This window comes from Misgurnus anguillicaudatus, chromosome 19 (assembly GCF_027580225.2).
Source record: "Misgurnus anguillicaudatus chromosome 19, ASM2758022v2, whole genome shotgun sequence".
Classification (NCBI taxonomy): Eukaryota; Metazoa; Chordata; class Actinopteri; order Cypriniformes; family Cobitidae; genus Misgurnus; species Misgurnus anguillicaudatus.
Genome location: NC_073355.2, coordinates 15,325,732 through 15,353,595, shown reverse-complemented (window position 1 = coordinate 15,353,595; position 27,864 = coordinate 15,325,732). Strand labels below are relative to the sequence as shown.

Sequence of the window (27,864 nt, the reverse complement as noted above, 5' to 3'; positions counted from 1 at the left end):
AGTGCAACAAGGATTTTTTTACAGTGTAGTATGTATTTCCAAATCATCCACATGTTGCATTACCAACACTTTAAAATAAAAAAAACTTTGTTTTTATTCATTTTGTCAATTTAACTATATAACCAGTTATCAAAATAAAATTACACTTGATTTATTTAAGATGCCTTTTGTAGTTTATGTTTTGGTGCTAAATATGTACTAGGGACTCTTAATTTGAAAACATCTATAAGGGATTATTTAGACTGTGTGTCATTTTCTAAGCTGCCTATCAAGTTAGCAATATCATCATGTGCTTTCACAACGCATCTATAGCGCTTGATATGCTGTCTATGTAGGCGTGTGGTTATGTTTTAAAACACACTTCTGATTTCGTCTTCTTCCTATATTTGTGCACGTAGCTATGTGAAAATACTGTACGCAGTGTCAGTTATGCGAGCGCAAATGTAATAAATGCTGTAATAAGAGGACAACAAAACAGAGATAAACATCATCGTTCATCAACCTATAGGTAAATCATAATCCACGATGAGTTTTTATAACTTTATACATATGAGTTTTTATCTTTACATGAGATCAAGTGGCTGTTAGTAAAACAGGAAGTAGCTTATATGTTTGTTTTATATAAAAGGGTGCCTTGTCGAGATATTGCGCTATGGGTAATAATATGACAATTGTTGAGTAACGTATAAGTATCGTTATTATAGGCTGTAGTCGACCTTGTTTGTTAATTTAGGAAGTTTATGAGCACAGTACTGAAAAAACATCCCCGGACATTACAGCACTAAAAACATGCCATATCAATAATAGCGCAGGTGTACTATTATAGTTCGTGTGTTGTTTATGTGCATCACTGTTATAACAGGTCTAAATAAATGTCTTTAGGATATCAGGAAGTGTGTAATTTTACTATACGATTAAAATACATTTGCGGTAAGCTGAAAGAACTGGAAACCCCCTGTTTATGACACACAGGTGCTGGATAATGTCAATGGATAATGTATAGACGAGTACGTTCAAGAAGATCCAAGGCGGGGACGTCCACAGGACAACCTGAAGGTCCTGGTATTCATGTGTTTCTGTTCTGGACCAAAAGCAGCGAGCACTACTTGTCATACCGGGAGGGTGAGGTGACAGCTGAAGATCTTACCATCGATGCAGCCAAGGCTGTGGGTAGGTCTGGGTGCCAGTGGCAATACATACTTGTGCTTTTGTTTCTTTGTCAGTGATTAAAAGTGTTTTTCTCTTTCCCAGGTATCACTCCAGTTTGCCATGCTTTGTTTGCGCTATACGACCCTGTCTCCTTATGGTGGTACAGTCCTAATCACAGATTTAACACAGAAAACCAGTCAGGCCTGTTGTTGCATTTCCGTATGAGGTATGTTGTTGTGTGCGTGCGCCGGGGATACATAAAAGTGGTACATGTTAATGGATTAACTGTATTGTTTCGCAGATTTTATTTCCGTAACTGGCATGGCTTAGCCGAAAAGGAGCCGACTGTGACGCGTCATGTGCCAAAGAGTGGAAATGGGGCGGATCAGATATCATCTCCTCTACTGGAGATAACCTCTCTCGAGTACCTGTTTGCTCAGGTGATTTTATAATATGATACCCCTCAACTTCATTTTCCCATGTAGGATTGGGTAAAAATGACTTCTGGAATTGCTGTTTATATATTTTTAATTCTAGTTGGTTAGACATAGGGAGGTCAGTAGGTTCATTGTACACCTGTTGTGCATTTAAATTATGCATTTGATGGACACTTTGATCACTTTAAAGCGAGTTTTATCACCATTTTCATGGGATTCAAATGGTACCTTGCCGTTGCAAGCACAACTTAGCCTTTGTTAAAGTTAAGCAGCAAAGTCGATATCTGATGATAGTGTTGAAAGAGATCAGAAGTCAGAAATGTTGTCTTGTTTTGTTGCATCTATCTTGATATCCTGCATCTGACCTGATAACTTGTGTACTGTTCACAAAGTAGTGAGTGTCGCAATTCGCTATATGAAGAAAAACGAAATAGTACATTTTGTATAAAATTACCTACCTGGCACATTCCTGATCTTGAAAACAATCTATTTGAGATTCGGACTGAAATGCATTGAAAAAAACTGATTTTAATCTGTTTATAGACCAGCAATGGCCACTATATTGGCCGATAGTTGGATTTTTTTGTTATCACTATAGATGGTATGCATTGACATCACTTTTCCACGTGACCACGCCGGGGCTCGCCCTGTTGAGTGGCAAACATTCAACAAAATGGCTGGTTTTCATAGGCTGCTGCGAAAATGCTAGTAAAAATGACTATTATCAGCTTAAACTGAATTTAGTTGGACCTGATAGAGGTGGACAATAGTTACATTTTCCAAGCATCTTTGCTATATTAGGCTGTTTGTTTAAAAGTTTGTGAATCTGGGGGAAAAAATTCAAGGCCCTGGGAAGTTTTTGAAAATATACATACATAAATACAGTTCATCGAAAGTGCTTGAATCTATTTTATGCAAGAAGTTTTCTGGAAAAAAATCCATATTGTTCCCTGTGTAGTGTAGGATAATATCATAAAAAATTCTAGACTTTTTAAGCACACGTGCTAAACTGTTCACTTTAAATGCTTATATCTTCTGTATGCGAATGTTGATTCAAAATGCTTTTTTGCATAGTTGTGTTTGACACATGAAAACGTCTCGGGTTACGTATGTAACTGTTGTTCCCTGAGAAGGGAACGAGACGCTGGGTCTCCCTTGCCATATTTCCTGCGTCCCTGTAATGCCATCTTTGGCAATATTTCAGATTGCGATATAATTCCTGGCTCACCCTGTCTTTGTCGTTAAGCCTCACCATTGGTTGAATTTGATGTACACATTCAGACGCATTTAGCCCTGTAGGCGTTCCCAAAGTGTCACTGCAGTGATGCAGCGCGAGTTCCCTCGAAAGGGAATGGTAACAAAATATCTTAAAAGGTAACACAGTGTAACATTGCTCTCACTTGAAATGTGACTCCACATTTAGTCCTTGAATATGAGGGTATTGGACCTGAGAAGTCCTTGAAAGGTCCTTGGATTTGAAGTTAACTAAGGTGTGGGAACCCTGAGTCTATTGCACAACAGCTTTTTCCCATTTAGACGCTGATTTCACACTGTACACAAATGCTGCCGCTCTGTCTTTTTCCACTCAGTGGGCGTTACCGCAGTCACTTTCGTCGAAGGTGACGTCACGTGCATACCCTCTATAGTCCGATAAATTTTTTCAGTGGGCCAATATATCTTTCTGTTTCTTTATTTTTTCTTTTAACTCAGATGTAAAGCAAAAGTCTGACTGACCATAAAATGACCAATCAGTATTCATTTAGTGTTTACTTTTTTACTTTTTCCATTTATACAAAAGGCCTACTCTCAGATATTGTTCCTTACTGGTATTCGGACACCTTAATAAAGTAAAACTGCACATTTTAGAGTAGCCTTTTATTGTGGCCAGCCTAAGGCATACCTGTGCAATAATCATGCTGTCTAATCAGCATCTTGATATGCCACACCTGTATGAGGTGGATGGATTATCTCGGCAAAGGAGATGTGCTTACTAAAGCCTTATACGGACGGTAAATGACGATGTCTGTAAAAATATATTTGCATGCGGTGGATGTGTGAGTTCATAATTCGAAACATATGGAAATGCGCTGCATGTGTGGTTAATTACATGATCATTCACATGACCCGGATACTTGATTATATGGATATGGAATACTGTTGTGTAATTGAATCAATTTTAAAAATGTATTTAGCAATTGTTGCTGCTAATAGACATTTTAAAAGTTTTAGTGGTTTCATGTATTGGAGCAATGATGAAACTTTTCCCCCATTTACTTATCATTATTTAAGGTATGAAGGTGTCAATGTTTAAAAGAAAGCAGCTTCATGTTGAAGGATAAACGCAAAGCCCGTGACCATACGGTGTTTTTCAATGGTCTTTACAAAGGAAGTGCAAAATTACTTTTGCTAACTACTTTAGGCTCTGCAGTCAATATGGATATGATGTCACATTGTTGGGCTTACAAGGATACAATCTATTTTACTGTCCCAAAACACTGCCATGCAGATTTTTAAGTTTGTATTGTGGTGTATTAAGTCATGAGTTGATGTTTAGTTATTTTGTTGTTCAGACATATTTTCGCTATACAGTCACTGTCTGTGCTGACTGACATTGGGTTGGCCTACATGTCTGTGGAGGGTGGGGCTGAATTTGCCTACAGCACATTTGATTTGGGCTTCATTTATTCATTATGGTTTAATATAAATAATACTATTAACAGTAATCGAAAGCTAAATATATTCTTTTCTGTTTTTGATGTTTCAACCAAAAGTGTCCAAAAATACACCAAAATGTCACTCTTGACGTAATTAATTTCCTTTAAAAAGCATGTGTTTGTTCTCTCACCAGGCTAAACATGATTTTGTCAATGACGTGGCGTGTTTGGATGCGGTGAGGGGCGAGGAAGACATCAGTCGCTTTAAAAATGAATGTCTGGGTATGGCAGTACTTCATCTCTCATATACGGCCCTGCAGACTGGCTCCTTTCTACAGGATGTGGCCAAACAGACCAGGTGCAGAATTTAGCTTTCTTCACTTTTAAGGCAAGGTGTAACTGGGTGCTTTTCAAAAGGGAAGTTAAAAAGTTGAACAGTAGGAGGGATGTGTAATTTTTTAGTATTTATTTCCTGTGATATAATGTCAGTGAAGGTTCATAGTTTAATCATTTTCCCCCTCCATCTGAATCTAGAATTAAAGAATTAAGTTACGCCTCCCAACATAACATCTCCAATAAAAAATAACACCCAAAAATGAAAATGAATGTTATTTTATGGGTTTCTTTATTCTGTTAAATTCAAAAGAAGATATTTGGTAACCACACAGTTGGCGGTACCTATTGAATTTCATAGTAGGAAAACAAATACTGCGTAAGTCAATAGGTACCGTCAACTCAAAGTTTGCCAACAGTTCATACTGACAGATCTTGCGTGATATTCAATCTTTCAGCTTTCTCCGTTGCATCCCCCGATCATTTGCCCGTCACATTGCCCGGGATAACTTTGTGACGAAGATACGGATTCGCCGCGTGTTCGAAAACTTCGTGCGCAGTTTCCAGCAGCACACGGTGGGCATGGGAAAGCTCGGACCGCAAGAGGTCATGTACAAGTATCTGTCCACTCTGGAGCGCCTGGCACCCGATTTTGGCCTTGAGACTTTCCTTGTGTCGCATCTTTACATAAGAAGTGATGGAGATGACAGTGGGTCCTACCTCATATCCTCTGAGGAGCCAGTGAGCGGCAAAAGTACTCATGAAATCAGGGTGTCTGGATCGACGGGGATATGGTGGAAGAAGCTGCCGGCAGAGCGGGTAAGTGTTGACGTTTGACCTTCTTTCCTTTTGCCTGAATTGCACTTTTAAAATTGTTCCCATGTTGGTGTCTTCGTTCACATTGTAGGACAACAACTATATTCACAATGACAGCAAAGGCACACGGCAACTTGATGAAGAGGAAGTAGATGCCTGGTGCTCCTTCTGTGACTTTCCTGGGATTTCTCATATCGCCATAAATGGTGTAAATGTCTGTGTTTGTCGCCAGGACAACACGTTAATGGTAAGAAACCATGAGCATGAATGCATCTACATACATTTGGTTGTATACTTTATCAACCATAAAATGTAGTTTAGACACAGCACTGACCTGAATCTTTCCATCATCTCTCGAATCCTTATTGGTGGACCCTGAGATTGCCTGTTAAAGCTTAAAGAGGATTTGGATTTCATTGTTTATGTTTGTTTGATATGTTTCAGGACATACGATTGGGCTCCAGTTTAGAGGCTCACTCTCTGGTTTCACTTCTCGATGGATACTTTAGACTTACAGCCGATGCACATCATTATCTGTGTCGTGAGGTGGCTCCTCCCAGAGTGGTTCTCAGTGAAGCCAACGGCCTGCATGGTCCTATACTGTAAGTACAGTCATTTGCATTTTTACACTTGGTGCAGTCATGCAGGCTTGTTCTGATCTTGTTCGCTCTTTTCTAATTCAAGGGACGAGTTTGTGCTTCAGAAACTGAAGAAAGAGGCCGATGAAGGAGCGTTTGTTGTGCGATGGAGTGTGTTGGATTACGATCGGATAATCCTCGCAGCTTTGAGTAGGACAAAGGTGTTGCTCCATTTGCTTTAGTTTGTGCAGTTGTCAATATTTGTTTTGATACTGATTTAATTTGACGAACTGAAAAATGAATGCATAATACATTGCAGGTTTTTTGTGGTACTTACCAAGGCATGCATCTTTGTTCATCAGTGCATTTAAATGAATAATACATTAAAGTGATTTCTTAAGTCATGAGGTTCCTGGAGGTAATAGATGCTGTTATTAAGCAATTAGACTTACAATGTTTGCTTGGAGGGCCAGAGACCAGATCTAGAGATCACCACTGTATTATAAAGACTCAGGGCTTGGGATATTCTGACTTAAGTGACTAACCAACCATTGAAAAGCATATTATCCACCTAGAACACATTGGCAACTGCAAAGCACCCTGGCAACACCTTAGCATAGCATCGTAGCAAATTGGCATCATAGCAAATTTTTATGCTTTTCTAAATAAAACGTACAAAATTGCAATGATGCTAAATGTCCCACAATGCTAAGGTTTTTCAGGGTGTTGCTATAAAGTTGCAAATTTGGTTAAAAGGCCGTATGTACACCAAAGTGTTTAAACATGTCTGAAAATGGCAGACGCTCTTTTAAAAAGCACCCCATTTGTTTTAAGGTGAGGTGTTTTGGTTGCTTTAATATGTCGGATTTGTTAATCAGTTGTTGTACGCTGTTTGGTTGGTATGTTATTTGTCACGCCCCTCCTCCAATGTGATTGGACAGATTCAATCACAGAGTAAAAAGTGGTATTGACGATCACAGCGTTTTACCCAAAATTGAGCATTTTTTAAAGGATTACTCCACTTTAATAAGAAAATTTCTAGATAATTTACTCACCCCCATGTCATCCAAGATGTTTATGTCTTTCTTTCTTTAGTCGAAAATATATATATATATTTTTAGGAAAACATTCCAGGATTTTTCTTCATAAAGTGTACTTCAATTAACCCCAATGGTTTAAAAGGATAGTTCACCCAAAAATGAAAATAATGTCATTAATGACTCACCCTCATGTCGTTCGAAACTCGAGACCTCCATTCATCTTCGCAACACAGTTTAAGATGTTTTATATTTAGTCCGAGAGCTTGTTGACCCTTCATTGAAAATCTATGTACGGTATACTGTCCATTTCCAGGAAGGTAATAAAAACATCATCAAAGTAGTCCATGTGACATCAGTGGGTCAGTTAGAATGTGTTGAAGCATCGAAAATACATTTTGGTCCAAAAATAACAAACATTTATTCAGTATTGTCTTCTCTTCCGCGGCTGTTGTAAAGCGTATGTGCGAGACTAAAGACACATGGCTGCAGTGACGTGGATGACGTGTTTGCAAAGTTTTGTTTTCCAAACTTACAGCGTGCGTCTTCCTCAGACTGTAAACGAAGCCTGGGTGCACAAAAAAAACCCCAGCTGGGCGCACCAGATAACATGTCAGCCGCGTCGTACATCATCTGCGTCACTGCGGTCACGTGAGTTTAGTCTCGCGTATGCGCTTCATTGATTTTTGATGCTTCAACACATTCTAACTGACCCCATATGACAGTCTCGGTTCTCTTGTCTAGTGCGTACCAAAATGTACTCACATTTACTCAAAAGAACCGCACCAATCGAGCAATCGCACCAGAGTTCGTTTTAATCTAACTAAACATGTCAAGTATGAACACGCCAATGTCACTTTTCACTTAGCCGTCCAATCACAGTGGAAGGAGGGGTGGGACATACCTAGGCGCATCATTCAACGAGTGATAAACAAAACAGAAGTATTGCAGCAAAAAAAGCGCTCAGCTGAAGAAACTCTTGCAGTTTTAAGAAGAACGCTTGGTGTTAAAGCCGTGTATAAACACTTTGGTGGACACAGGGCCTAAGTGTTAAGAGAAAGGAAATTGCACTAGAAATTAAAAAAATTGATTAGTGCTTTGAATGCTTAAGTATTTGCTAACATAAATGCTAATTGACTTGGCAGGATGGACAAAATCCAATATACAAGCAGTTCAGAATAACACAGAAGGCCTCTGTATTTAAACTGGAGGGCTGGGATAAAGAGTTCTCTAGCATAAAGGAGCTGACCGACAGCCTGAAGACCTTTGTGCTGAAGTCTGGAGAGGACAATTTTACTGTGAAGAGGTCGTGCCTGCCCAGACCAGGAGGTGATTATTGTCTGATATCCGTTTGACAGTGTTTATACAAGCCAATGAGTCACCCTGATTGTTGTTTCTGATCATGGAAAATTCCACTGAAATGCTCATGATATCGACAGTTTGATGACTAATCCCGCAAATGTTTTAACGCTTATATTTCAGAGCTCTCAAACCTTCTGGTGTTGAGAAAAGGTACCAACAAAGATGATAAACACGTCCCCGAACCCCTCAACCTGAGCCAACTGAGGTTCCATCAAATTAAAGACAAGGAGTTCACAAAGGTAAAAACATCATTTACACAGCCAAAAAGAACAGAATTAAAGCTAAACATTAAAAAAGTCACAAGTTATCACATTGAAATTGAAACAAGTCTTTAAATAATACTATACTTACATTTATGAATCTGTCGTTTAAAAGTGCAAGTGCATTTCTATCAGTATGCATTACCTTTACAAACCAACAACCTTTATGTTGTAAATCCAATGCACTACCAATTAAGCTACAGGGACATACTGTGGTTTGGGGCAACATTCTTAGAATAGCCAGAGACCACAACTAATAACAAGTATTCTGGCAGCCATTCAACTAATAGGCTAAATAGCTCAAATGTTTCACACAAAACTATACTAGTTTTAACAATGTTATAGACATACGCATTAGTGCATAATAACAAAAACATTATTTGCCGCAGTCGATCTGAAGTCTGACAGTAAATGTCTTCAAATGTATTGTTGAAGATTTGTTACAACGACTTAGTGTTGTAGTCAAGACCACTTAAACCGAGACCAAGTCATGACCAAGACAGGCCGAGACCGAGACAAGACCAAGACTTTAAAGGGTCGAGACCAAGTCAAGACCAAGACAGGCGGAGACCAAGTCAAGACCAAGACCAGCGCAAGTCACAGCATTAAAACACTTATGATAAAATGTGGAATATGCATATGATTAGGCACTTCTTGTCTGTATGCCTGTGTGTGTGTGTGTGTGTGTGTGTGTGTGTGTGTGTGTGTGTGTGTGTGTGTGTGTGTGTGTGTGTGTGTGTGTATGCCATCAGAGAAGTTGATAAAATAATCAAAGGCATTGCAGATATGTGGGAATTTATCTTTGTCTATAAGCAAATAAAAAGTGAACAAACACTAAAGAGCTGAAATCAACTTAACCATTTATTCTGAACTGTCTTTCCATGGCTGGCCATCCACTTAACACAATGCAGGTGTTTTTAGTAATAAAATTAGAAAAAATGTAATTGGGAGAAACTTAAACAATGCTTAAACAATGCCAACATCATATGCCAAACCTGAATAAACTTCATAAAATTAATGATAAAAAATAAATTTGTGATGTGCCATCAGTTGTGGTCTTGACCGGTCTTGAAATAAAATTCCGAGTCCACTTTGTCTGAGACCGAGACCGAGTAAAAATGCAGTCGATTCCAAGACAAGACCAAGACCTTTAAAAAGTGGTCTTAAGACTCGAGAATCACAACACTACAACACACTGGCTATATTGTTAATCCTATAAATAAATAAAATATATAAATCTATATATAAAAAATCTTGTAATTTGTATTTGATGATCTAGTATTTGTGTTCCCTTGTGTTGACCAACTGGGCTGCATGGTTGTCCATAAACATGATTTGTTCCCCTGCTTTAGATAAAATAGCTGAATGCTACAAGAGCAAACCTGACATGGATTGGTTTTTAGATTGGTTGCATTGATTAGATAAAGGAATTATCTGTTTTCTAGACATAATAGTTTGTCATTTTTCCAAACATGTTGTTGGCGAATGCAGGAGCAGCACCTGGGACGTGGCACTAGGACTAACATTTACGCCGGCTGGCTGAAAGTGCGTGGCATGACAGAGGATGGTTTTGAAGAGTCAAATAACAATGACACTGACAAGACAGGCATCCGAGTTGTCCTCAAAATTTTGGATCAGAGTCACAAGGATATAGCACTGGTAGGTTATACATCTACGTATTATTGCACATTCAACAATACCTCACAAAACTCTGTCATTGCACAATGAAGCAGTTTCCAAATGTTTACAATTTCATGTCCCTCCCCCACTACCACCGAGCAACCTCCCTTCGAGCTCGTCCTCGTCAGCGCGTGTGCAACAGTATTATTTTGAATGCATACTTAGCAAGAATACTTAGATATTACTTGCATAACACTCCGAAACACAATCAATGGTTGATAAAGCACAATTACCTGTCGAAAAGAAATGTGGCAAGCTCTGCATCCAGCTTGAACCCTTTAAAATCTCGTCGATTCCTCCACATTTCAAATGCTGGTCCAATATTGATCCTAGTTTTATTACGGGCACGGTCGCTTTCTATCGTCGTTTCCTTTTCATTTGTTGTTCTGGTTCGGAAGTATGTTAGTGAATGTTCTCTCCGCCATCACGCTGCGTACAAACCAACACAGTTGTGAACTTCAGGCGGATGCACGTGATATTGTAACGCGTGCGAGGGGGAGGGTGGATCTGTGGCGCGTGGCAGGTACTGTGACTTTAAACAGCCCTGCGCTGATTGGACCGAGGGAACCGGGAGCGGTGGATTTTTGCAAAACAAATAACAGGCTCTAGGTGGAGCTAGAAGCGCGGGTTTTTTTCTTAAACAGTCTAATTTATGTTGTTCTATCGGAGCATAGTGTTGGTTTCAGTAAATATGATCAAAAAAGTTGCAGACCGCAGCTTTAAATATTTATACTAGCAATGTGTCATATATCATGTAATCTCATAAGCACAGATGTTACTGTATCTCATTCATTTGCTTTATATATCCCTTCAGGCCTTCTTTGAGACAGCTAGTCTCATGAGTCAGGTGTCACACTGTCATCTGGTCTTTGTACATGGAGTTTCAGTCAAGGGATCTGAGAGTGAGTGTCGTGCTTTTGACTTCCTCTTTAAAGGCCACCGGCGTCATCAAAGCTGTTTTTTTATTGAATTCTCTTTATGCACAAGCTGTACTTTTTTATGATCCGTCAAAGATGTGATGCATCTGTTTATCTTTTATTTGAGCAGACATCATGGTGGAGGAGTTTGTGGAGTTTGGGCCATTGGATATGTTCCTGCACAGAGAAAAGGCCCATGTCACTCCTCGGTGGAAATTTACTGTTGCTAAACAGCTTGCAAGCGCTCTTAGCTATCTTGTGAGTGAAAAATTACAAATGGGAATAAAACGGTTTGATTGCCAAAAATTTCATTCTGTATTATTAATCTAAGTTTGGTCATGAAACTGTCCAGAAATGTCCAGGTCATATTAAACCCATATAAAATCATTTGCATGAAGAAATTCAGGCCTGTTTGTAGGAGTAATATTTAGGACCATTAGGATTTTTAGGCATTTTCATGGTAATGAAGCTTCCCATACTTTATCATTACTGTAATGCATATATACATATATAGTACAGCATATAAATACACCATTTGTGTATATATACATATATATATACATTTTTAAAGTGAATTTATATTATGGGACTGTTTATATTATTAAAATTATTTAATTAATAAGACAGGAAGATTTCAGAAAATAGGTTTTTCATAAAATTGATGATATGTTTTATAGTGGATGAATCTTAAAGAGGGTAAAATGGCTTAACTTTCTAAAATTATATATCTTGTTTTTATTTTTGATTTTGTTGCATTTCTTTGTGAGCTTCACTCTTCGTGATCTCTTTCTTTACAGGAGACGAAAAGTTTGGTACATGGTAACGTCTGTGGGAAGAACATTCTAGTAGTCAGGAAGGGTTTGGAGGATGGGACGTCGCCTTTTGTGAAGCTGAGTGACCCTGGCATTTCTATCACAGCTCTTTCCCGTGGAGGTAACTGAGATCTACTTTGTTGCTTTTCAGATAAAAATACATGATGTAACTTACAGAGGGTTTTAGCAGCAACAACATAAACAAGTGGCTTTTGTGGCCCAAACTTAACTTCCAGTAGACTTCCGCAAAGAATCAATAACAACAGAGTCATTTAAGAGTAGATTTTTTTCTGATATAAAGCAAAATAAATAACAAGTAAATTACAGGGTTCCCACGGGTCCTTGAAGTCCTTGTAAGTTTGTGAATCTGGAGAAAAAAATTTGAGGCCCTGGGAAGTTTTTGAAAATATACATGCATAGATACAGGTCATTGAAAGTGCTTGAATCTATTTTATGCAAGAAGTTTTCTGGAAAAAATCCATATTATTCTCTGTGTAGCGTAGGATAATATATTTTTAAACTGTTCGCTTTGAATGCTTATATCTTCTGTATGCAAGTGTTGATTCATAGCAAAATGCTTGCATAGTTGTGTTTGACAAATGAAAACGTCTCAGGTTACGTATGTAACTGTTGTTCCCTGATAACGGAACGAGATGCTGCGTCTCCCTTGCCATACGTCCTGCCTCCCTGTAACGCTGTCTTTGGCAATATTTCAGATAGCGATATACTTCCTGGCTCCCGCGTCACCCTGTCTTTGTCGTTAAGCCTCATCATTGGTTGAATTTGATATACACATTCAGACGCACGTATTACCCCTGGAGGCTTCTCAAAAGTGTCACCGCAATGTGGATCCTACGTCTACTCTTATAATTGTGTAATGCATGTATTCCATCTCTTGGTTTTGGCTAGAAGGGATACAGCAAAATCTAAATCTCGCGAGATGTTGGGTTTAGAGTTAGATTTGGGAGTAGGATTAGGATGAAAACAGCGGCCCTGGCTAGATGAAGTACAGCTACGGCCTAAATCCTGTGAAATGTTTGGTTTAGGGATTGGATTAGGATAAAAACAGCACTCATTTGTTGAGATTTTACATGATTTTGGCAGTTGCTGTTTCCCTTCTAGCCACAACTGCCTCTCTTCTCATGTTATGTCTTCTTGGCCAATCATCGTTGAGAATGACTCTCTTTTTCACAAGTAAACGTTCCTGCCATGGCGCTTAGGTCAGTTGTTTCCGGTCAGTTGTTTCCAGTCAGTTGTTTTGACCATCTCACTAAGGTACACCTAGTTATTTATTTACTAGGAAAATGTGGAGGCTAAAAAAAGTTGTTTGTCTAAATAAATGTCTACATTCTGCACATTTGACTTGTAAATTATAATTTTCTTTCAAATATCATAATTTTGAGCTTCTGATACGATCCCTGGAAATTTCCAATCTGGCAACACTGACTGTGAGTCATCTTGACCAGTACTAGTACTTATATGTTTATGTATCACTCTGCTGTTTCCTCTCTTATGCAAACATAAACAGGTGGCAACATTTTTCAAAACAATATTGTGTGTCCAGTTATTTACTCGTGGCAAGTAGCCATGTAATAAGCAAAATAATGTGCATCCAGTCGTTTGTTATGAATCCTGTCAGAGTGATAGTAGTCACGCTTTTTTGCTATATGCATTAGCCCTCAATTATATGTGTGAACACATGTAGAGCACACCATGTACCTTTCTATGTACTCGTCACCACTGTTTACTTCATCAGACTTCTATCACACAGATGATAGAACAGGAAGTGAAAAACTAACCACTTCTGGTTATGATGACACTTTGTCTAGCACATTTATTAATGTCAGTGAGGAGGATATTTATTTAATCTCATAAGTGATAATGAATAAGGATATGTCAAATTGTGAAGTTTCTTAAGGAGAAATGCGGCATTATGTTTCTATCGTGCTGTCATACGATAATCAACTTTTTAAATAATATGATAGTGGAGTAAACTTATATTAACTCTTTCCCCGCTAGGGTTTTTTTTTTTTAAGTTACCAGCCAGCGCCAGCATTTTTTCATGATTTTTACAAAAGTTTAATGCCTTCCAAAAAAAAAAAAACTTCTTAAAATATATAAACATAAAATATATCAAATGAAAGAACAGACCATCTGCCTTCAAACAACAACAAAAAAATGTTTCATCCTACCTTCATTTGTTCTCTTTTCAAAAAACACCAAATTTTGAGAAAAAAGGTGAGATAATTCAATTTTTGTGAAGGACTTTTGATGGAGATCAGATTCAGAGCGATCTTCAAAACTTACACGGACATACAGCTGTTTGTCCTGGGGCGATACTTCGGGGTTTTATAAGTTGTGGAATAGCGGAATAGTTCTACGTTTGTAGGCTACTGTATGTGTAGCCTGACACGAAAAATGTGACAGCGCGTTAATTTATAACGCGTTAATAAAAGCACTGCGATTGGTCCGCTAGAACCCCTTCCAACAGGTAAAAAAATCTGTCTCGCATTTTTTAAATGGATTTCCACTTACGATGGTAAAAACAAAGATGAGTCAAGTTGAGGAGTGATAAACTCGAGCTGCAAAAATAGTCACTGTCCATTAACCTCCATCACAATGGTCTTAAAATATAACATTTTTGTGAAATAACATTCACACAACCTGCTGCTGCTTCTTCTTTTGTGGGTTTACTGCCAAACTGCTTATTTTTCGGCTGTTGCACTGCTATTGTGGGTTACATGCGTGGATACTGCCTACTAGCGGTCTGCATGTGTAATTGCACGTCTACGTGGACGATGACACAGAAGTACGAATGAAAACCAGTGTTGGGGGTAACGCATTACAAGTAACGTGCATTACGTAATAATATTACTTTCTGAAGTAACGATTAAAGTAACGCATTACTTTTTAATTGTTCACATTAATATTTGAGTTACTTTTTTATAAAAGTAATGCAAGTTACTTTTTTAGTTTATTTAATTCGATTTAAAAAACATTATGTACCGAATTGAACTAAACGTAGTCACATTACGACTTTACACAAAAAACACCTGCAAGGCCTGAAAGAGATAAAGCCTCAGCCAAGAAAAAGTAACGCAAAAGTAACTAAAAAGTAACGTAAGCATTACTTTCCATGAAAAATAACTAAGTAACGCAATTAGTTACTTTTTTGGGAGTAACTTAATATTGTAATGCATTACTTTTAAAAGTAACTTCCCCAACACTGATGAAAACTTATGCGTAGCCTACAGCATCGAGGCTACAGCTTAGGTCCTACACAGAATAATGAGTGCTTAAGTAATCGAATATCGCTATCGGCACAAAAAATTATTATTAGTTATTATGTTTTGTTACTATGTTATGTTAGCCAGGATTTTACATTTCTAGCACTTCACATTGTTTGTTTAGTCTTACATGTAACATTGTTAAATATTCTCAAAACTCATAGTGCATAAATTTCACAGCAGTCCTTTCTCAAGAAATATTATTGAATATATGAAGATTTAAGAGGGAAATAAAATGGTTGAAGGTTCTCAACAGCACCTACGCTGAGCCCAAAAGGTTCTAGTTTGGGAACAGGAATCGTGTTGGTGGAACTGAATGCAACCACCCAGAACATCTTACTGCACTTTTTAAAAATCTTTTCAAAAAGTTTTGTTTGTGTTTTACTTGAAGAGCGCGTGGAGCGCATCCCATGGATCGCTCCCGAGTGCATTGCCGATGGAGTGCGTGTTGGAAGTGCCGCAGACCAGTGGAGCTTTGGAGCGACTTTGCTGGAAATCTGCAACAATGGAGATTTGCCCATCAGTGGCAGCACGCTGCCCGAGGTACTGCTGCATCCTGCTCTATGTGTGGCTTTAAGTAAACTGACTGCACACTCACTTTTTCTTATTTCTTTACAGAAAGAGCGTTTCTATGAGACACAGAGTCGCCTGGCTGTGCCTTCATCTCAAGAGCTGGCAAGCTTTATAAGCAGGTGTCTGACGTACGACCCTGCCGCCAGGCCGTCCTTCAGAACCATTCTGAGAGAGCTAACAGAGATTCAGTCAAAAAGTATGTCTTTTAATACAATATTTTTATGCTTATGTTTGTGAGGTTTTTCCTTAAATTATTGCTCATTGGAACACATGTAATATTATAAAGTGATGTTGTTGCATATTAACACTATAGGTGTATCTAATCTTAGTAATTTCGGAAATGAATATAGTTTCTGTCTACTTCGATTAAAGATCCAGACATTTCCCCTGACTGCGAGTCAACTCAAGACATAGATCCCAGTATCTTTTACAAACGGTACCTGAAGAAAATCAGGGACTTGGGAGAGGTCAGTTTACCATTACTGCTACAGACTGCGTTTAGATGTTTATGTATTTCATTCATTTGTAACTGTGTGATCTGCTTTTAAAGGGCCATTTTGGAAAAGTGATGCTGTACGTTTATGACCCTAACAACGATGGCACCGGAGAGTATGTGGCAGTGAAGGCTTTGAAACAAGAGGGTGGCGATAACCTTCAAGATTCTTGGCTGAAGGAGATTGAAATACTGAAATCGCTTTATCACACAAACATCGTCAAGTACAAGGGATGCTGTACCGAACTGGGTGAGCAGAGCTGCGTGTCGCTTGTATATGTTATTGTACTCAAAACATTGAACAAATGTTAGAAAATATATCAGACTCATCCTGCACTCTTAGAGGCTGTTTACACTTGGCATTAACATGCGTTTTCATCGATCGGATCACAAGTGGACGAGGTTAATGCCAGGTGTGAACAGTGTTCAAAACGTTTTGTCAACATTCAACCACTTTCAACCACATTCAGAGGTAGTCGAAACCCCTTTCGATCAGATTGCTTTTGTAGTGTAAACGCACATGGGGTTGAATGTGTTCCAACAGCCCCACGCGACTGCCTTCCCTAAGCCCATTTATCTAATCTGAGGTACTGAGCACAAGGGGCTGTTTACACTTGGTATTAAGATGTGTTTTCATCGATCGGATCACAAGTGGACGAGAGAGACACATTACGTTTACACCTGGTATTTAAATCCGTCTCTTTTGTCCACTTTCGACCGCTTCTGTGCTGAATTCTATGAGGGGGTGGTCTGTGAGACGGTGGGTGAGTCTCTCTGCTGTCATTCAAACCCGAGCGGGAGTAATTATGAGTTTATATGGACGCAAACTAATATTATGTCGGAGTGCACTGATTGTTTAGCAAGTAAACATGCTGCATAGAGTTTTGTACGTGTGTATGTTAGAGCTTTCTTTGAATTTTCAGCGCAATTGATGAAATAGGATCGCGCAACTTTCAGACGCTTTCAAAACGAAACTGCGGAGATTAGCCGCTTAGTTTTATCAATGAAAGGCTAAAATAGCACTGTTCACCGTATGTTCACGCCAGAAGTCAAAAAAGACATAAAACTTGTGTTTAATACCTCAGATTAGATAAATGGGCGGAGAGAAGGCGGTCGCGTGTGGCTGTTCGAATGCATTCAACCACATGTGCGTTCCGCAACTCCAAAGCGATCCGATCGAAAGTGGTTTCGACCACCTCTGGATGTGGTTGAAAGTGGTCGAAAGTGGAGGAGCTCAAAACGTTTTGAACACCGTTTACACCTGGCATTAACGTCGTCCACTTGTGATCCGATCGACGAAAACACATGTTAATGCCAAGTGTAAACAGCCTCCAAGTTTAACGTCTTTTCTGACTTCTGGCGTGAACAGATTGTGAATAGAGATATTTTTAGTCTTTCATTGATAAAACTATATATGTTTACAAACATATAAACGTACAAACACTGTGCAGCATGTTAACTTGCTAAACAAGCAGTGGACATTTAGTTTGCGTCCGTATGAACTCATAATTACTCCCGCTCGGGTTTGAATGACAGCAGAGAGACTCGCCCACCGTCTCGACAGACCACCCCCTCAAAGTATTCAGGACAGAAGCAGTCGAATGTGGACAAAAGAGACGGATTTAAATACCAGGTGCAAACGTAATGTGTCTCTCTCGTCCACTTGTGATCTGATCGATGAAAACACATCTTATTACCAAGTGTAAACAGCCCCATAATGTGTCTACACATTTTTGTCCTATGAACTGCTTTATAGAATGACAATGAATGTCCCCTCCCCTCAATTTATATAAAAGCTAGCAGCCTCTGAAATGAAAAAGTAGAAAGTGATAGTTCACAGCATAAAGCCAACATTAAATGTGTCAATACCAGAATGAATGAGTTTTGTGCTTTCATGCTGTCTTTAACTCTTTCCCTGCCAGCATTTTTTTTTTTAAGTGCCAGCCAACTCCAGCATTTTATGATTTTCACAAAAGTTTAATGCCTTCCAGAAAATGTTCTTCTTTTAACAAATATAAACATGCAATATATCAAATGAAAGGACAGACCCTCTGCTTTCAAAAAAAGTTTCATCCTATCTTAATTTGTTCTCCTTATATCACCTCTCAAATATGGGTAGGTTTCTTAAAAAATACCACATTTTGAGATAATTGCATTTTTGTAAACGACTTTAGTTAGAGATCAGATTCAAAACGATGATCAAAACATACACAGAGTTTTTACTGTTTTTGGATTAGTGGATGATTCAGTGTTTTATAAGTTAGATAAGAGCACCACCTAGTGAATAACAGCGGAAATACGGATTGCCGTAAAAACTCGTCAATTGCAGAGAAACGTTTCTCTTAATTGACGAGATAACTCGTCAATGGCGGGGAAATAGTCAATGTCACCTAATATGGCAATTTTTGAATATGTAATAATACCAGTCTTGGGTGTCTCCAGAATGTGCCTGCCAAATTACCCTATATATCATATAGTATACCATGTTGAAAAGCCAATTTTTGGGTGTGCAGGAAAAAGTGCTGGTTTTATATGTGTGTCTCTTTAACTCTTTCGCCACCAGCATTTTTTTTTTTTTTGTAAAAGTTGCCAGCCAGCGTTTTTCATGATTTTCACAAAAGTTTAATGCCTTCCAGAAAATGTTATTCTTAAAATATATAAACATTATACCAAATGAAAGAACAGACCCTCTGTTTTCAAAAAAAAAAAAAAAACATTTCATCCTACCTTCAGTAGTTTTGTAATCAGCTTTTGAATATGGGTAGGTTTCTGCAAAAACACCACATTTTGAGCAAAAAGCAGAGATAATTCCATTTTTGGACTTTTCATAGAGATCCCATTCAGAGCGATCTTTAAAATAGACACGGACATGCAGCCGCTTGCCATAGGGCAATACTTCCGGGTTTATAAAGTTGCGGAAGGGGGCCACCTAGTGGATAATAGCGGTATTGTGGAAAGTCTGAAATACTCGTAATGAATGTGCAGTAAGGAATTATGTAAAGAATATTTAAAATAGAAATTATGGGTAGATGTGGGCGGGGCATGCGCAAAGTGATGTCAATTTGCTCAATACAAGCCAATAGCTTGTCCCATGAGACGGGGATTAAAAAAAGGAGTGGGCAGATTTTTATCATAACAATGTGTGCATCATAACAATGCATGCACATGCGAGTCACAACATATTAAAGTGTATTTCTCATATTAGGTGACCTTTAATATTCATGCAAAATAATAAGTCTTTCCTGACTAATTTGAATATTTTGTTGTGTCATGTTAGGTGGACAGGTGGTCCAGTTAATCATGGAGTATCTTCCACTGGGAAGTCTCAGAGAGTACCTGCCTAAACATAGCTTGGGAATTGCCCAAAGTCTTCTTTTCGCACAGCAAATCTGTTTGGTGAGGTTATGTTTACAAATACACACATTTTCACTGACTATTTCCATATATGACATTCAATATGTAGTTAATAATTCAGATGTTTTGGGCACAGCATATGAATAAGACGTGTTGTTATGAGATGATAAACATCAACAGAGGCTAAATTGCCACACTGACTGCTCAGTTGATTCATGCTGACACGTTGTTACCATGGCAACTAGTTTAGATGCACTGATTATTGACTGTATACAGAGATGAACAGCGTGCATCAAGCCTAATAGTCTGTCCTTTGATGGTGTAATGACCTGTATTTCTGTGCACCGTAGGGGATGGATTATCTGCACTCCAAACGTTTCGTCCATCGGGATTTGGCTGCAAGGAACGTTTTGGTGGAGAATGAAGGTGTTGTTAAAATTGGTGACTTTGGTCTAACAAAGTATATTCCAGAAGGAGAGATCTACTACCGTGTCCGTGAGGACGGTGATAGCCCTGTGTTCTGGTAAGCTATTATCACTGGAGACTTGAATTGTTGATCATATTCTGCACTGGAGTGTGCTTTCATCAATAAAACTTGATCTCTTTCATGTGTGCTAATGGATTCGTGGACCATAATTGGATATTAGTGTGGTGTTGAAAGCACAAATCAACTTGATATTGATCGAGTTGGAGAACATTAAAACAATCAAATGATCTGTAAAAATAAAAAAATCCATAACAAACAAAACTTTAGTTGAAAACCTTACGCTGGATTGACACGGGGCATCAGCGTTAATGCTTAACGGAGGGCATGTGGCCCTGAGGCAATCATTGTTGTGAGAACAGCCAATCACAGTGAACCACAACAAGACATCTTTTGGTTTGACAGCTAATGGAGGCCGGAACTAAAAAAAATTGGTCAAAGTAATTACTCACCGCAATGATTAATATTTCTTCCATTTTTATGCTCCTCTGTTCTCTGGTCTACATTAACGTAATTGGCTAGCGTCTGCACTCAAAATTAAAGGTGCAGTGTGTAACTTTTAGAAGTCTCTTGACAGAAATGCAATATAATATACGAAACTATATTATCAGTGGTGTATAAAGACCTTTCATAATGAACCATTATGTTTTTTTTTTCCTTAGAATGAGTTGTTTTTATCTACATACACCACGGGTCCCCTTACATGGAAGTCGCCATTTTGTGCCGCCATGTTTCTACAACAGCCCTTAATGGACAAACTTTTTTTACTAAGTTGTCTCCGACAATGACATGTTTGCATTTCGGTGAACGGTGGACTGAGCGTTGGTTGCAATTCGCAACCTCACCACTAGATGTCGCTAAAATGTACACACTGCACCTTTAAAGGACAAGTTCGGTATTTTACACTTAAAGCCCTGTTTTCCGATTGTTTATGATTTGGAATTTCGACATATGCGGCTGCCCCGAGAATTTTCGGGTGTTGGTTGTTTCACCTCCCACCTCTAAAATGGCTGTATAGGTGCACTGGAACAATCCTTCCTAAAATGCATTAAACATTCGTTTACAAAGACGTGAAACTCACCGAGTGGTCGGGGGTGTTCACTGGTATGCTCACACAGGGATCGCTGCCAAAGATGCTTTCCAACAGGTGTTTTAGCATTCGTGTGGACCTATTTTTCCAAATGCCTCACACCCGTACATTTTTCTGCTGAGAGCTTGAATAATAGACACTCCAGCCCAGGTGGTGGCGATAATCCGCCTTTGCCAATTGCAAGAATACAAACGGGTTCCCGGCGCGGAGTAGTACCGTACCTCACAGCACATCTAATACAAGTCAATGGAGTTGGACAAAAACTAAGATAAAACCTGTTGGAGTGCGTCTTTTGCAGCGGTTTTTGTGTGAGCGTATCGATGAACGCCCCTGGCCACTCTGTGAGTTTCATGTCTTTGTAAATAAAGGTTTGGTGCATTTTGGGAGGGATTGTTCCTGTGCACCTATATAGCCATTGTAGAGGTGGGAGGTGATGCAACAGGCACCCGAGAATTCTCGGGCCAGCATCATATGTCCAAATTTCAGGCAAAACCGTTCTATTTCATCATAAACTATCTGAAAACAGGGCTTTAAAGGAACACGCTGAGTTTTTGGGACTTTAGCCTATTCACCGCATCCCCCAAAGTTAGACAAGTCCATACATACCCGTTTCATCTCCGTGCGTCCCGAAACACTGTCTGACGCACAGAGTTAGCCTAGCATAGCACAAAGACTGGAAGTAAATAGCTCCAGCTAGCATACTGCTACCAATAAGTGAAAAATTAATAACGCCAACATTTTCCTATTAATATGTTGTGATTTGTATAGTCACAGCATGTATAAATCCCAAAACAGTTGCCGTGTTCCTTTAAGGGAAGTTATTTTATACCAATATTGTTTATTTGTTTTTCAGGTATGCCATAGAGTGTCTAAAGGAGAGCAAGTTTTCTTTTGCATCTGATGTTTGGTCCTTTGCCGTGACCCTTTATGAGATTTTGACCCACTGTAACCATCGTCAAAGCCCGCCTTCAGTAAGTATCAAACAATCTGAAACATGGATTGCTGTCATAGACCGTAAAAAAGATGGACAACTGGTCTTCACAGATTTCCATTGTAGAAAATGTAAGCCAAATTTGAACCCAAAAATGGTTGCTAACATCTTGCTCCAATAATGTTATTTGAGTCTGCTCAGTAGTGATCGTGAAGTGGAGCTTCGGTACCAAGTTCTTACCCATATTCCTCATTCACACAAATTATGTCGCCACACCCCTTTTATTTAATAGCATCTCAAAACTAAACTTAATAGAAAAACGAACACTTAAAGGTTCAGTGTGTGTTTTTTTTAGTGTCATTCACATATATGGCCCTATTTCAACGATCTAAGCGCATTGTCTAAAGCGTACAGCGAAACGTCTAAATGGGCGTGTCCGAATCCACTTTTGCTAATTTAGCGACGGGAAAAATGGTTTGTGCGTCGAGCGCATGGTGCTGGCGCTATGTCTAATACCTATTTAGATGACGGACTTTGTAAACTGAAAAACTAAGCGGAGGAAGAAGATCCCCAGTTTAAGATTAATGTTAAATAATTGTGTTGTTTTTCACTTGTATTGAAATGTAATTTTTTTATTAAAACCTTTAAAACCCGTTTTCTTTTAGTCATAGAAGTAAAAAAGCAGGCTTGTAATTGCTTTAAATGTATGGCTATCCAATATCATCAAAAAATTATTTACAAGTATGTAAGAAAAAGGTTTGTACTCTAAAAATACTTTATTTGTAACAAACAGGAGATAAAGAATTTACAAACGGCTTTTCGCACGTTTCAGCACTTGGACAGCGGTTTTTTAAGCAAAGAGTTTTTTTAAGCATTACTTAAAAATGTTTCTCATCTCACCATATCCACAGGTACATCATATACAATAAATCCATGAGTTAGCATTTAAAAAAAACATTTAAAAACAGATGAATTTGTTTAAAGCAAAGCATTTATTTACTTACCAGGCTGCAGGTGAAGCAGCTTTTTGTGCCTTTTAACGTCTCATAATTAGTCCTCATTTATGTCCAAGAGACTTAATAATAATCTTTTACATTTCAATCCTTTAATCTTTTTATATTGGAAAAGCATTTTTGTGCTCCTGAGCATTCATAGGTGATAAGCAAACGTGCGTTTTCGTCCTGTTTATATAGCGCATTTTTCTAACGCACTTTTTAAATAACAAAAAACATATTGGGCCATTGACTTTAGACTTTAGAGCAGGTTTTTGTTGGTGAATGGCGTAGTCTATTTTATTTGCCTCAAAATAGCAACGCGCCAACAATGCGCCTGAACACACCTCGTTTTTTAGATCAGAACGCCCATGGGCGCAAACATGGGTGGAAATGCATTTGCTTTCTGAACAACGTGCCGCTAAACGTGAAAATTATAATTGCGCCAGGTCGAAACTAGCAAAATACACTTGCGTCACGCTTTGCGCTGCATTGCGCCGGTTGTAAGATAGAGCCCTTAGTGGTGAGATTGCAACTAGCAACCAACAGCTCAGTCCACACTCACCTCTCAATTACGAAATGCATGGAGAAGCTACGGTAGCTGCCACAGGACAAACATGTCGTCGTCTGATAAAACGTTTGGATGAATTCTGCTTTAAAGAACAGTTGTCTGTTTAGGGGTACTGTAGAAACATGACAGCAAGTTTCATGTAAGGGGACCTGCGGTGTATGTAGATAAAAATGTCTCATTGTAAGATAATTAAAACAATACAGTTCATTTTGTACACCACTGATAATATAGTTATGCATTCCAATTAATCAATTATTGCATTTCTCTCAAGAGATGCTTCTAAAAGTTACAGATTGCACCTTGAAAATACATAAGTGACATAAAAAATAGTTAAAATAACAGAAAACATCTTTGGGAAAAATAAATCTTAAGTGTAATTGAATTTGCTCACGTCCCATTTATGTACATGAAGAGGATTGTGTTTATGACCTATACTGCAGGCATATCAGACTTCACTTTTCAGGATGTGTTCACCTGATTGCTGTTTATATTAAAGACTCTGCTTCCTGTTTTTCATTAAACGAATAGTTCAACAAAAAATAAGCGTGTCCTCATTTAACCACCCACATGTTGTGTCAAACTCACGTAATATTTCGAGAAAATAGGCAAGAAAGGTCACGCAGCTCTTGTCTGTACAATGAAAGTATACAGTGACCTCCACCTCAAAGAAGCGCCATAAACCTTTGTCAGACCTCTTAGATTTTTCATTCCCATAACGCGAGAACCAATGGCATCATTGATGTTAACCCTTAAATTGTTCATTTTTGTGTTCCATAGAAATTCTTTGAAATGATGGGAATGGTTCAAGGTCAGATGACTGTGGTTAAACTCATTACTCTCCTGGAGAAAAACCGAAGACTGCCGCGTCCTCGAGACTCCCCTCTTGAGGTAGTGAGCAGCACACGTATTCCAGCGTGCTTTTAAATGCATAGATCACAGATTAATTGCCTGAATTCTCTTCACAGGTTTATGTACTGATGGAGCAATGCTGGGACTTTATCCCTAGCCAGCGTCCGTCGTTCGAATCATTAGCAAAATCTCTGGACGACATCCGGCAAATGTACAAACAGCAACCGTCTGTGCAGCTCGCTCAGATCAACCATTGCTGACCTGCTCTTTCTCTCTCTCTATCTATCTCTCTGTTGTTCTCACAGGTTTTAACCACAAAACACTTTGTTCTGAGCACGACCACACTCGCCTGTTATTTTCACTGAGTTGTACGTTTAGAGAACAGGCTGTTTTCAAGTCGAGCAGGAACCTAGAGAAACAGCGCAGGTGCTGGTCAAATTTGTGAACTTTTGTTTAAACTGGTCTGTTTACCCACCGACTCTGTTACTACATGAAAAAACATCTAGCAGCACTTTTGAGTTCAGCGTCGATCGCGACACGTTCTATAAGCCGCTTTAAGTGTTAACAGATTTATTGATTATACCTAAAACTATTTGTTTTTTGGCATTTGTACAGTTATGTTTTATGTTTGAAAAATGTACTTGGTGTTGACATTATTCTGTCCCAGCCTTTGATGTTGCTGATTCATGGTTCAAGAGCTGCAAGTTTATGGGGCCAGCATTGAGATGATTCTTTTAGTTTTTAGCGAAAAATTTCCAGCACAGGAACTCTGTTGATGGAAAAGAGATTTATGTAACCTAAAGTGCTCTTTAAGTCAAGAAACGTCTTGGAATATTCATTCCTTAATGTGTATATATATATTGTAAATGTCTATTTTGATGCTGTTACGTTTACTTCCTCTTTCCCACGCCTGCAGTGCATATATATACATACTGTACACCTCGAAAACATTTAAATGTTATTTGAATTTGCCAAACACTTTTCTCCAAAGTGACTTACAGTGCATTCAATCTGAAGATTTTTTTATTGGTTCTTTGGTGTGTTCCTTTTGGATTAAATCCATGACCTTTGTATTGCAATGCAATACTCTTAACAATTGAGCTACATAAACAGACAAAAGACAGGTTTGTGTTTGTCATCACAATAATTTGCTTGCCCTATTTCTGAGGTAGTCAGGGACACACTGGGATTAGTTGTTTTAATTGTGCCATCCAAGCAAAGCATTTTTTTGCCTTTGAATAATTGGTTGACATGAATGTTTGCTCTGCATCAATGCAATTTGTTCCAGACTTAATTTGAAAAAGAGATTCAGTAAGTAATCTAGATACAGAAGAGACAAATGTAAAGATGCTGTGTTCTGATCGGATGACAATTTGATCTAATTGTAATCGCATATAATGCCAAGTTTAAACGGAGCCTTAATACTGTGATAGGCTGTTTCCTAAAAAGCCTTAAGAAAATGAATGTGGATGTTTACAGTCTGATTTGTATGTTGCATTTATAATTTATTTTACTCTTTTTATAAAATGTGCAATTCTTTCCTTGTTTTATGGGCATTTGTAACCTATGTGTGAAATGCTGGTAATAATGTCAAACTGAATGTATCAATATGATCTATTAATAAAATATAAAATGTATAATAAACAGTAAACTGAACTTAAAGTGAACTTAATTATGGATTGTGACTAATTATAGTTTTAGTAAAATAGGCATTTTTGAATTTACAAGATATAGCTATATAGCTTCAAACAAATGGTGCTTTAAAAAATGGTAAAAATATATTTATAGCAAACGCTTGCAAAACAAGTTATTTTGTAAGTTAACTGTTAATTTTGGAGTTATTTTTTTGCACATTTTTCATTTTAAGATAAAACTTTATTTAAAAAACTCAGCTTAACTCCCTTAAGATCAGTAATTCTCAAAGTGTGGTCCGCCAAACCCCCCCAGTGGACCGCCAAAAGATGACCTAGGCAAGTGTTTATACAATCGTCACTTATTTAAGTAGATTTTTAATGCACTTGCAAAACTGTGATATCAGTTCTTGCCTTTCTGTTTTAATAACGTAAAAATGGATCGGTTCGCTAAACCAAAGGGGAGTCAAAATAAAAGATCAAGCGTCAACTGAAAGCAGCTAAAATCCAGAGATCTCTGTTTTGAAATGTACTAGTTTTTGTTTCATGTGTAAAGTCCCTGTAAATTCAGTGATTTAGGACATTAAGGGGGACATTTTTTTTCAGTTTTTTTATTGTTACCATAGTTACAACCTAGCTTATCCTTCCTATTTTGTTGTTTTTTGGGGGAGTGTTAGAGTGGGATTCTGTTAGGTGGTCCTCAGAAAATAATTGGAAGATAAAGTGGTCCTTGGGCTGAAAAAGTTTGAGAAACACTGCTTTAGATGGATATTTAATTGTTCCTTTTTTTTTGAAGGCACTCTGTCCCTTTAAATACTGACGTTAAAGCAAGGTTGCCAGATTGAAAGCAAACGGTGGGCTTGATGCATTCATATATTTGTTGCAGAATGTTGTAGGCTCTGTTGTCTTAAAAAGGGGATTTTAAAAGGGATAGTTCACCCAAAAATAAAAATTCTGTCATTATCTAATCACTCTCATGTTGTTACAAACCTGTATAAATGTCTTTGTTCTGATGAACACGAAGGAAAATATTTTGAGGAATGTTTGGAACCAAGCTATTTGTGAGCCCCATTCACTTCCATAGTATGAAAAAATAATACTATGGAACGGAATGGGGTTCACGAACAGTTTGATTACTAACATTTCTCAAAATATCTTACTTCGTATTCATCAGAACAAAGACATACAGGTTTGTAAAAATATAAAAGTGAGGAAATGATGACAGAATTTTCCTTTTTTTGGGTGAATTATCCCTTTAAAGCTGATCTTTCTTATAGGAGGTTTTGTTTTGGTGTTCGTTACAATAATGTTACAATGTTACAATAATGTTAATTCTAATTTAAATTGTACAAAACGTGTACAAGTGTATAAAATATATAGTATAGCATGTGCATTAACACCAATATAAATTTATATGTTTATTAACATCAATATAATTAATATATTTAGTGTCAAACAGATCCCTGAGTAACATAAACCAAAACAAAAATTATACCGCTTATCTATCATTATCGGTTATACTGCGTTATAATGGTATCTGGCAACTAACTTGCTGTGTTCAAATTTGACATGTG

The 27,864-nt window shown here is 38.1% G+C and overlaps 1 protein-coding gene across 1 annotated transcript; it reads left to right on the top strand.

Moving 5' to 3' along the window:
- Positions 1–281: 281 nt before the first annotated feature.
- tyk2 (tyrosine kinase 2) lies at positions 282–26,326 on the top strand. Its single transcript, XM_055189387.2, has 24 exons — positions 282–508; positions 973–1,170; positions 1,252–1,375; positions 1,451–1,589; positions 4,435–4,598; positions 5,032–5,392; positions 5,481–5,636; positions 5,834–5,991; positions 6,074–6,188; positions 8,150–8,333; positions 8,487–8,605; positions 10,118–10,285; positions 11,121–11,208; positions 11,354–11,481; positions 12,021–12,156; positions 15,714–15,865; positions 15,941–16,091; positions 16,268–16,362; positions 16,446–16,638; positions 19,666–19,784; positions 20,093–20,265; positions 22,170–22,287; positions 24,588–24,698; positions 24,776–26,326. The coding sequence occupies exons 2-24, from the start codon at positions 996–998 to the stop codon at positions 24,917–24,919; spliced, it is 3,471 nt and encodes a 1,156-aa protein (XP_055045362.2). The 5' UTR covers positions 282–508; positions 973–995; the 3' UTR covers positions 24,920–26,326.
- The last annotated feature ends 1,538 nt before the right edge of the window (positions 26,327–27,864 follow it).

Bases quoted from the DNA above. Each gene is read 5' to 3' on its own strand.
- tyk2 (XM_055189387.2), top strand. From the start codon at position 996: ATGTATAGACGAGTACGTTCAAGAAGATCCAAGGCGGGGACGTCCACA. The intron at 8,334-8,486 runs GTGATTATTGTC...CTTATATTTCAG, and splicing joins GTGCCTGCCCAGACCAGGAG to AGCTCTCAAACCTTCTGGTG. The intron at 16,639-19,665 runs GTGAGCAGAGCT...GTGTCATGTTAG, and splicing joins GGGATGCTGTACCGAACTGG to GTGGACAGGTGGTCCAGTTA.